Source organism: Chaetura pelagica, unplaced genomic scaffold (genome assembly GCF_000747805.2).
Source record: "Chaetura pelagica isolate M959 unplaced genomic scaffold, ChaPel_1.0 scaffold686, whole genome shotgun sequence".
Lineage (NCBI taxonomy): Eukaryota > Metazoa > Chordata > Aves > Apodiformes > Apodidae > Chaetura > Chaetura pelagica.
In genome coordinates this window covers 63,669-74,506 of record NW_009953594.1, presented here as the reverse complement: position 1 = coordinate 74,506, position 10,838 = coordinate 63,669, and the positions used below count along the sequence as shown (strand labels likewise).

Below are 10,838 nucleotides of genomic sequence, written 5' to 3'. Positions count from 1 at the left end.
CCCCCCAGCCTCTGCAAACAGCAAAAAAGCCCTGTCCATCCCCCCAGCAACATCTGGAGAACGTCCCCTGGGACCAGCCAACTCAGGGCAGGTCCTGCTGTCGGGGAGGGGGGCACTGGGAGCACAGACCCTGACTCAGCAGGGATGGCTGGTTCCCAGCACCGTGCCCCCCACCCTGCCTGGCTGTGAGGAGGTGCCGGGGTGGGGGCAGCCTGGAGCAGGGTCTGGCAGCTCCCCAGGAAGCACTGGCCATTTCCTCACCGCTGCTGCCGGGCAGGACACAGCCAGGTCCTGCTGCTGGGCTGGGAGCTTGTCCAGCTCCAGCTTCACCTCCTGAGGCCCAGGAAAACCTTCTGTTTCCAACTGGTGACCTCGGGTGCTGGTTTCACGTGAGAGGTGCTGGTTTGTTTTCTTGGAAGATTTTCTTTCCCCCTTAATCTTCCCGGGGCCTCAGCAGCAGGATGGCCACATGGGCAGCACCTTTTGGTGGCTCCATGCCGAGGTCCCCGTGCCATCCACTTGTCCCCCTTTGGGAAGTCTCTGCCTGTCCCTGGTCTGTGCCAGCTCCTGCAGGGAAAGGCTGTGGGAGTGTCTCTGGCAGCAGGGACAGATGGCACTGGGGACAGATGGCGCCGAGAGCCTGGGAAGCCACAAGAGGTGAGCCAGCACAGTGCTGAGCCCAGCACAGAGCAGGATGGATCCTGGTGCTCCATGGCTGGGAGCAGCAGGGCCTGGCAGCCCCTGCCAGGTGCCCACTCAGGCTGTTCCTGCCACACTTCCAATACCCACTGGTCAGCACTCAAGTGGCAGAGGGTCTGAGAAGGCTCTATCCGACTCTTCCACTCATCCTGGCCTGGAAAGCTGCTGAAATTCTAGATTCAGGAGCATGTGTGTGTTCTGTGAGCTCTCCGGGCCCTCATGGTGCCCAAACCTACCCCCATCACTGGGGGTGGTGGGTGCAGCCATCCCCCACCCCCCCAGCAAATAGAAGGCTCCAGGGGGACCTTTTTGTGGCCTTTCACTACTCAAAGAGGACAAAACTTTAGCAGGGCCTATCAGGATAGAACAGGGGGTGACAGGTGAAACTGAAAGAGGAGATTCAGAGTAGATGTTAGGAAGAGATTTTTTTTTTACCCTGAGGGTGGTGACACTGACCCAGGTTGCCCAGAGACAAGGGAGATGCCACATCCCTGGAAACACTGAAGTCAGGTCAGATGGGGCTCAGAGCAACCTGATCTGGTTGATGTCCCTGCTCACTGCAGGGGGTTGGGCTCAGTGACCTTTAACGGTCCTTCCCAAACCAAACCATTTGATAATTCTATGCAACAGCAGCACTAGCAGGTTTTTAGACCTTTACTGAAGTGGCTCGACACTCCCTCCCAGGCAGTTCCTCAGTGCTAATTGAGCTGAAGAGAGGAGCAGAGCCCAGCTGCCTCCTTCCCCCCCCAACACCAGGAGCAGGGCTGGGGGGGTGCTCAGGACCCTGCTGAGTGTGGTTTGGAGTGGAGGAGGAGAGGACAGGGCAGGGCAGAGCTGCTCCGTGTTGCAAACTCCTCCAGGTCCTTCGGCAAAGCACTTAAAAATCGGCCCTCACCCCATAGCAAGAGCAGAGCAGCCTCCATAATCCTCCTACAGCATCTCTTGATCCTGAGGCTCCGAGCAGGACGAGGCCTGAGGAGGGAACAGCTGCTGGAGGAGATAACGGACTTCAGAGGCCCTTTGATTTTTCTAAGAACTTTTATTCAAACACAGTGAATTAATACCCATGGTCCAGCTTTGACACAATGAGTCAGCTCTGCCCTCCCCTGAGGACATGGCCCCAGAGGAGTTCCAACATCCCCATCTCCTTCCAGCAGCCTCAGGGGGAATTCAAGCAAGTGAGTGGAAGTGCAGGAACAGGGCAGGACTGCAGCAGCACCTCCAGCAAGGGCACAGAGCAGAGCAGAAACAGTGGCTTGAGGACAAAAAAGAAATAAAACCCTGGAGAAGTTGCTGCAGGAGCAAGTCCTGGGCAGGGATGAGAGCAGCAATCACAGCCTCATGCCCCTGCATCCAAGCCCTCAGCCCCAGCAGGACACAGGAACACCTTATGGACTTTCTCCTTGCTGCTTCCAGAGGTGACTGTGGTTTATAAAGAGAAGAGTTTGTTCTTGGTCTAGGGGAGCAGGGGTTGAAGCCCCACTCCCTCATTGCCAAAAAAACCAAAAAAAGGCTTTCTTCTTCCATGGTGGCTGTCAGACCTTCCCTCACAGCTTGTCCAGGAGCTTGGCCACCAACACGGAGAGTTTGGGGTTATTGGTGCCCCCAGAGCCCGTGTAGCCCCTCAGCTGCAGCCCCAGGGGACACACTGTGGCACAAACCACTGCAGAGGCCCTTGTTCCCTGCCGGCACCGGGAACCATCCAACGCATCGAAAATTCAGTCAGACCAGCATCTTCAAATTAACAAACTGTAATTTTTTTTTTCTCCAAAGATACATTTTCCATACACATCCATCATACACTGTAACAAAAAAAAGCAGTGTACATGAAATAAGAAAATAAATTAAATCCATAGCATAGGTAAGGAGGACGCTCTAGACCGGAGCAGAGTCGAAAGTTTCCAGCGATACAAGAGGCTCAAAAGTTTGTTTTAACAAGGATGTCTGCGAGCAAGGGTCCAGCAAGTGTTTTAGGTCAGTCCAACTGCTTAAACAGTTTTATTTTTAGAGTTTTTAATAGCCATTATTGTCCTGCAACAGGCAGAGCTATTACATCCTGGGAGAAAGCCAAGAGGCGTCATCAAGATCCAAGGAGAGCATCCGGAGATGAGGGGGTTGGTCCTGCAGTGCCCACGCTACCCGTCCTCCTTGGGTGGTGTGTACCAGCCTGAAATGAGGAGAGACCCATCAGGGATGAGGCTGCCTGGGAACACCACCCTATGCTGGGAAACACACAGCTGGAAAAGCTGCTGGTGCCAAGTGCCACTTTCCCACTTCCCAAGTCACCCAGGTCACCAAGAGGTTTTCCCTCCAGGTCGTTCCTCAACACCAGCTGGACAATGACACGTGTCCCTGGTTGCAGCTGGAGGAGCCCAGCACTGATGGGGCAGAGGGACACAGCAGCCACTGCTGGCCCACCTGCAATCTCACCCCAGGTCTTCTCTGCACGTGGGGCAGGAAAAACTCAACTCCAGTGGCTCATTGGGAGGCTCAGCTTGGGCAGTACAGGGAAAGCAGCTCCTCTCCTCAGCACTTACCATTCTTCTCGTGGATCTGGACCAGGGACTTGTAGGACTGCTGAGCTCTGGTCAGGCTGTACTGGTTCTGCAAGGGAAGCCAGGGGAAGCATCAGGCACTGGTACCACCCACCCGCACACCACAGAGCCAGTTTCCACTCATCCCACAGAACCATGGAACCACAAAGGTTGGAAAAGACCTCCAAGATCATCAAGTCCAACCATAAACCCAGCATCACCATCCAACCAAACCAGGTCCTAAAGTGCTACACCCACGTTTTCTGAACCCCTCCAGGGATGGGGACTCTACCCCTGCCCTGGGCAGCCTGGGCCAGGCCCTGACAACCCTTCCCAGGAAGGAATTGTTCCCAAGATCCAATCTCAACCTCCCCTGGGCAACTCGAGGCCATTCCCTCTTGTCCCATCCCTTGTTCCTGGGGAGCAAAGCCCAACCCCCCTGGCTCCAATCAGGCTCAAGCAGTTGCAGAGCCAGGTTTCCCCTCACCTCCTGGTCCCCAGGCTGGACACCCCCAGCTCCTTCAGCTGCTCCTGCTCCAGGCCCTTCCCCTGCTCTGTTGCCCTTCTCTGGACAAATTCCAGCAACCCACTCTCCTCCATCCCACACCCAACTGCTCCTTAAGCTCTCTTGCTCTACCCAGGCCCACCTTGTTGGCTCCAAACTGGACTCGTGCTTTCCCCTTCACCAGAGTCGCACTGATCTGCATGATGACCGACTCGATGGAGTAGGCACTGCTCCAGCCCTGAGGGACAGAGGGCCCAGGGTGAGGACCCCAGGGTGAGGACCCCAGCCTCCCCACCACCTCCCCGAGCCCAGCACAGGCTCAGCAAAGCCACACAGGCAGCTGCCAGGCAGGATTTGGCTGCCAGACAGCCCTGAGGAGCAGGACTACAAAGCCCAGCAGACAGCAAAGTGACCCAGGAGCTCCTGCCAGGACACACCTGCTTTGTGAGCAGCTCCATGCAGATGGCACCACCCCCCAGAACGTACCTGGGGAAGGAATTGGGCAGAGTTAGGTCAGAGACTGACACAGCCTCACCCACCCGTGGCTCCAGAGATCAACACTTGTTTTCTCAGAGTAGATCTCAGGTGGAAAAATATACAAACAAAAAAAAAGTCCACCACTCCCATCCAGGCTTCCCAGAACTACTACACTCTGGGCTCAGGGAGATTATGGGACTGGGAAGAGATAAACTGCAGGAAGCACTGCTGGAGACAGAGGCACAGAGTCACCTTGGTTAGCAAAGACCTTCAAGATTATTGAGTCCAACCATCAACCTGCCAGTGACAAGCCCTTCACTAAACCACATCCCAGAGTGCTGTGTCTACACAACTAACTCTTCATTCCCCCAGGTACCTCCAGCAGAGACAGGCAGGCACTTACCCCCCTGACAGCACCGGGGACACGACCCTTACGAATGGCGGATCAAAAGGAAAGTTATCCTGGAATGAGAGAAGGAAACGTTGGGAAACGTCTTCTCCGCCCACTTTCCCAGGTGGTAACACCTGGAGGGGGGTGTGGGAAGCCTCCTTACTTTAAAGGAGAAGTTTAGGAGAATGAAATCTGTTCCTTCTTTCTCTTTGAGGATCTGGAGATCATTGTGCAAAGCGCTGTCCTCGTCAACCCTGCCCAAGGAAGAACCCAGAGGGTGAGAGCCCAGGTGGGGCAGCTCAGACCAGCCCTGCCCGTGGCCACCGAGCTGTCCTACCTGCACCACCGGCTGCCACCGGGTGTCACCCGGGGGCAGTGACAGCACGGGCTGCCAGCATTCTGCTCCAGCTTTGCAGAGATGACCATCACACCCTTTTTGCATGCTGCCAGCTTAAAAATAAAGACTGCCTGGTGCAGGGAAAAGGCAGCACTGGTGTCTGGAAGGGTGTGAAAGCTCAGGGTTTGTCTGATGAACCTCTTCCAGGACTCTAGGAACAGCAGACAGACTTGCAGAGCCCTCAGATTATCTCATCCTTCTCTGGAGATGTCATCTCCTTTCTGGTGTGGAGACAGCAAGCAAGCTGCCCCAGAGATGCTAACCCCAGACCTGTCAGGTGCTCCCCTGCCCTGCTCACTTCCCCTCTGGCTCACAGGGACATTTTGGTCCCACCACCAAGCTCCACCACAGCTGTATGACCCCAAAGCTCTGCCACCTACTTCAGGAGTTTGACGTTCCAATCATACAGGCTGTCGTTGACTAGTTCAACTGCATAGTATCCTGCAAGGTGAGAAGAAACACATCATGATGGGGGAGGTGGAGCCACCACCCAGATCTCCAACCCCCTTGGCACTGCAGCACCACATCAGCCTAGCACAGAACCCCCCAGAAAAGCAGTACTTATCCAGAGGGACCCTCCTGAGGGCAGCAGGTTTCCCACCACTGCTCTTTCCTGAGTCCCTGGGGTCCCCAAAGGGGTAGGAGCACCATCACCCTCAGAGGCAGTCAACCCTCCCTCCCACAGCAGGCTCCTCACTTCCAGCCAGCAGGGAAGGATAAGGCAGAGAGAAAGGTGAGGCAGCGCTGCTTGGTCTTGACAGAGCCACCAGCACTGGAGGCTGGAGATCCTCTCCCCAGCTGAGCAGAGCAGGATGGTTCTGGGTGGTGCCACCCAGGAGCAGCACCCACCCCAGGGTGGCAGCCCCTGCCCCAGCAGCACTTACCGCCCTTGAAACTTGGTGATCTGTAAATATCCCTGAGCTCCTTCATTAGCCGGTCGGTGGCCTGCACAGACCCAGACACTGCACCCTGCCAGGAATGGGGGAGGTGGCACTGTGACACTGCACCCACCATGTCTGGTGCTCTGTGCGGCCAACACCCCAGCTAGGACTCCCACCCAGCCTCTAAACCAGACCTCACTGTGTCCCTTGCCTCTCTGCCTCCCCCTTTCCCCCAGGAGCAACTTCTCTCACCACAAAGATGCCACCCCAGGCAGCAGAAATGCCTCCGTGCCCTCCCAACTACCCAAGAAGTCCAAAATCCCAACCCACTGGCCACCTCCATGGCCCACAGCGGGGTGCAGCTCCTGGGAGCAGAGGGACACCCCAGACCTCACTGCAGGAAGGCTGCCCCACGTAGCACCAAGGCTCTGGGGACACCTGAGGCCCACACTTATTTTCCTGAGCCAAAGAGGCAGCTCATGGACTTCCCCCCCCCACCCCCCCCAGCCCCTGAGAGCCCTTTGGCCAGGGACAACCCCTTGGCTTTAGGTCCCTCTGCTTCCCCAGCCCACCCACCCACCGGGTGACACGTACATTTAAGTAATCTTGCCTCTGGTTCTTTTTTATTTTCTCTAAAATGGCCAGGTTCTCCTTCCCAATGCCTTCATCTTCTGTCTTCTTCCCATCTGCTGGCTCTTCCTCTTTCATCTCATAGTGGTCCAAGTCCTCAGTGTCCTGGGAAGAGGAAAGGAGAGCTGGGGGGACTCATCCCTACTCCAAGTGCTGCTGCCAGGAACCCTTGGGGTGAACAGGAACCCCATGAACTGGGAAGGATTCCCAGTGCAGTTTTCCCTCCCCACGAGCTCCAAGCTCTGATCAGAGGCAAAAACCAGGCCCAAGGACTGGGCACACTCAGGAAACAAGTGTCAGGCCCCACCACCCTCCCATGCCAAAGCCAGCAGAGTGGCACACTTCCCTTTCCAACATGGCACTTCCCTTTCCAGAATTAAACTGGGGTCACACAAGCTCTTTGTTCCCTGGGTTCTTCCCTGCCAAGTCTCACGCCTGTTTATCATTAGCTGTTCATCTCAGGGGTGCACCCTAAGGAGCCCTGTGGAACTGAAGGGTGCTGTGGTTCCAGGGAGCTGGGAGGAGCAGACACTGCACCACCAACCAAACACCAACACCCCCTCAGCAGCCCCAGGGGCACAGACTCTCACCCCCAGCATTTAGCACCACAGCATATTTTCCCCTCAGAGAGGGGACACGTCCCTGTGTGTCCATCAGCTGCTTGTCCTTCAGCTCAGGACACCCCGGGGCTCTCACAGAACCACAGGATGGTTCTGGTTAGAAAAAGCCTGTAAGACCATCGAGTCCAACCATAACCCAACTCTACCAAGTCCAGTGCTAACACATGTCCCTCAGCATCACTACAGGGCTCTAAAACAACACCAGGGATTCAACCACCCCCCAGGCAGCCTGAGCCAGGGTTTAATTACCCTTTTGGTGAAGACGTTTATCCTAAAATCCAACCTCAACCTCCCCTGGGCAACTTGAGGCCCTTTCCTCTTGTCCCATCCCTTGTTCCTGGGGAGCAGAGCCCGACCCCTCTGGCTCCAACCTCCTCTCAGGCAGTTGCAGGACCAGGTCTCCCCTCAGCCTCCTGGTCTCCAGGCTGGACACCCCCAGCTCCCTCAGCCCCTTCTTGCAAGTTCTCCAGCCCCTTCCCCAGCTACACTGACCTTCTCTGGACATGTTCCAGCCCCTCCATGGCCTTGTCGTGAAGGCCCCAAAACTGACCCCAGGATTTGACACAGGCTCTGCCCCTCACCCTGTGCCACATCAACACTCATCAGGCTGACATGTGAGACCCCAATGTTCATCACCAGTAAAATCAGTCACAGGGATCAGGGCCCACTGCATGGGAAACCCTTCCCACTGCAGGGAGATCCCTCCCCACAGGGTTCAGTCACCTGCTCATGGCCCTGGGTTCACACAGCTCTGGCTCTGAGATTAAATCCTCTGAGCAAGTGTTTCCTTCAGCCTCTCCAGGCTGGTTTGCTGCTATTCTGGATGAGCAGCATTTTTGGAAGGGCTCGGCCGTTTTTAGACTGTCACAAGAAAATAGATCCTCCTAGAAAATCCCTCGAGTGGATTAACCTGCATAATGCATCCCTGCACCAGGGCACAGCTGCCCTCTTCCCACACAGCCCAACAAATCCAGCTGCTCAGTCAGAATCCTTCACTCTGGGCCAGGAGTAGAAGGGACAAAGGGGAACACTCAGTTCCCAAGGATTTCTTCTCCAGCCCACAGAAGCATGAAGCCCCACACATCAAGAAACATGTAGACGTGACACTTCAGGGTCAAGGTTGAGGGGTTTTCTGTGGGTGCTTTGGTGCATGTTGGTGGTTGGACTTGGTGACCTCTGAGGTCCTTTCCAACCACCACGAGTCTGTGATCACAAATTTACCAGGAAGCAGCAAGTCTACAGATTCATGGCCTTGTGCTGGCATCTGGTTATGCCTCCTCATTTCCCCCAGGGACCTTTGCAAAGCTCAGGCTGGATTCAGCAAGCTGAGAACTCTCCTCACACCCCAACAACTCCGGGTGTGCTGCTCTAAGTGACCTGTCCCCGGGCTGGGGGAGCTGCTGCCTCCGAGCGGGAAGCGCGAGGAGCCTCCACATCACCATGGAGATCTGGGATTATTCCACCCACTTCTGGAGAGCTCTACACCACAAACCAAACAACACAAGCCTGGGGGTTTTCCACCAGGATGTTCTCAGCCTGAAGTGAGGTTCTGCTGCCTCTGCCCCTCCTGCCAGCCATCCTGCCCTCCTCTCTCTCCGGGATTCCTGTTTCCATGGTGTGATTTCCCTGCCAGCCACGGCAACCTGGAAATCCCATCACTCCAGAAGGAATTTCAGGCTCTGGAGCACAGAAGCACTAGGTGGGGAGAAACTGTCCAAGGGGCTTCATTCCCAGATCACCTGCAGAGGCCTCAGCTGCTGCCCACATTTGGGAACACATCCCCCTGGGGCTCCAGACCTGGATCCTCAGCAGCAGAACACTGAGAACAATTCAACCCTGAAGCTCTTCCCTGCCTGCTCCTCCCAGACATGTTCCCCGTGTCCTCCCACCTTCCAGCAGGCATCTCCCTGTGCTTGATGTGCTTCCTCGTGCAGGAAGGTGGCACTTACCTCTGGCATCTCTTCATCTTCCTCTTCAGAGGACACCTCTTCCTGCGTGCTCTGTGGGGACAAAAGGACAGAGATGAAGGTGGCACCATCAGCTTCCTGGGCCAACGCTTTCCTGACTCCCCAGATCCTTCGGAGGCAAAGTTTCAGAGGGATTTATCAGCAGAACCAAGTTAAAAGCAGAGTGAAGCCAAGAACCTTTACAGTAAACTACACCAGAGCAGCCAAACAGCAGTGAGGCTGGCATTCCCCAGGACAGGAATCTGCCCCAGGAAGTGGAGATCAACACCTCACCTGCTGTGTTCCTCCTTCAGGGACAGGAAGGCCCCTTCAGCAAACCCCAGGGAACTCGTTTTATGAGCGGAGAAAGCCTCCTCGGGTCCAGCCCCTCACCTGTTCTGCCGGCAGAGGCTGGTCCAGCATTTCAACATCTGGATGTTGGGGGAGGTTGTAGAGTTTGCACAGGTCAGAAATGATTCGCTTCAGGTGCTGCAGAAGCTGAGGGGGGGGAGCAGACACGTGTCAGCAAAGCACAGAGACCCCCCACCCAGCCCCACAAGCACTGCCCCCAGTGTTGCCCCTGCCAAGGAGTGAGTCAAGGCCCAGGGGCTGCTCATTCCTACTCCAAGCACTGGGAGAAAAACACGCCCTGGCACTAAAGAGAAGTCAGAGCTGCTTGTCCCCAGCTTCCTGAACCCTACGAGGCCAGACTCCCCAGGCAGAGGGAGGCAGCACCCAGCATCTCCCCCTCCTGCAGCAACCAGCCCCTCACCTGCCCCTTCCCCAGCCCGTGCCCCCTCACCAGGGTGCTTCCTTTCCTGACTTCCACCAGCCTCTCCAGGATGGCTGCCAGGTTCGGGTCATCTGACTCCACAGACCATATTGGGGGAACAGCTGGATAAGACTCCTGCAAAAAAGGAGAAGGTGCTTTTTGAGCTGCTGCAACCACCTCCATCCCACCGACACAGCCAGCAGGGACCAGGGCAGGCAGGGCCAAGAGCTGCAGCCCAGGTGTTGTGCAGAGACCAGGGGAGAGCAGCTGCATCCACCCCCAGGCTGATCCCGGGCCAAGGACAAACCAAACCCCTGCTCCACCAGCATTGGATCTGTGGGAGGGGGGTGGAACAGGGAGGGGGGTGACATCCTGGTCACTCCTTTGGGGGTGGGATGGTGGTGAGGACATGACACCACAGGACTTAAGAGAATGGTTTGGGTTGGAGGGACCTTAAAGCTCATCCAGTCCCACCCCCTGCATGGGCAGGGACACCTCCCAGCAGCCCAGGTTGCTCCAAGCCCCATCCAACCTGCCCTTCAACACCCCCAGGGATGGGGCAGCCACAGCTTCCCTGGCCAACCTGGCCCAGGCTCTCCCCACCCTGCATGTTCCCCCTGTTCCAGGCTGCCCCACGGGGCTCTGGCCTCACCAGCTCTGGACCAAAAACGCTGCAGGAGGGGGTCGGGGGGAGCAGCCCCGACAGCCCGGGCAGCTCCTCTCTGGAAAGCCCCGGCCCCCCGGGGGCTTCCCCTGCTCCTCCCGTGCTCCCCGTCCGGAGCTGCCATCCCAAACTGGGACATGCCCGGCGGGATCTGTGACCCCCCCAAACACCGGCAAGGCAGAGCTACCCCGACCCCGGGGGAAACCGGTTCATCCCTCCAGGGATAAACGGGAAAACACCCTCCCCCCCCCCCAAAACCAAACCAACCCGGGGCAAAGAGGGAAAAGGGGCGCGGAGGGGCCCCCAGGGCAGGGGGGAGGGC

The 10,838-nt window shown here is 56.8% G+C and overlaps 2 protein-coding genes across 2 annotated transcripts in view; both read right to left on the bottom strand.

The window, feature by feature from the left end:
- SHE (Src homology 2 domain containing E) overlaps positions 1-2,780 on the bottom strand; it is an 8,397-nt gene extending 5,617 nt beyond the window's left edge. The window contains exons 1-2 of the mRNA XM_009999783.1: positions 2,753-2,780; positions 2,251-2,347 (exon numbers count right to left, since the gene is read on the bottom strand). Coding sequence (XP_009998085.1) covers positions 2,251-2,347; positions 2,753-2,780 — 125 coding nt within the window. The remainder of the gene's footprint in view (positions 1-2,250; positions 2,348-2,752) is intronic.
- UBE2Q1 (ubiquitin-conjugating enzyme E2Q family member 1) lies at positions 2,435-10,035 on the bottom strand. The gene is made up of 12 exons (XM_009999781.1): positions 9,883-10,035; positions 9,474-9,578; positions 9,084-9,134; positions 6,479-6,619; positions 5,888-5,972; positions 5,384-5,444; positions 4,770-4,860; positions 4,619-4,677; positions 4,176-4,224; positions 3,881-3,976; positions 3,237-3,303; positions 2,435-2,866 (listed from the first exon to the last, which is right to left on the bottom strand). The coding sequence occupies exons 1-12, from the start codon at positions 10,033-10,035 to the stop codon at positions 2,835-2,837; spliced, it is 990 nt and encodes a 329-aa protein (XP_009998083.1). The 3' UTR covers positions 2,435-2,834.
- Between the last annotated feature and the right edge of the window lie 803 nt (positions 10,036-10,838).

Excerpts from the sequence above, each read along its gene's own strand:
- UBE2Q1 (XM_009999781.1), bottom strand. The coding sequence starts at position 10,035 with ATGGAGGTGGTTGCAGCAGCTCAAAAAGCACCTTCTCCTTTTTTGCAG. Across the intron at positions 4,678-4,769 it reads TCCTAAACTTCTCCTTTAAA|GATAACTTTCCTTTTGATCC; the intron begins GTAAGGAGGCTT and ends CTCTCATTCCAG. Across the intron at positions 2,867-3,236 it reads CCAGATCCACGAGAAGAATG|GCTGGTACACACCACCCAAG; the intron begins GTAAGTGCTGAG and ends TCCTCATTTCAG.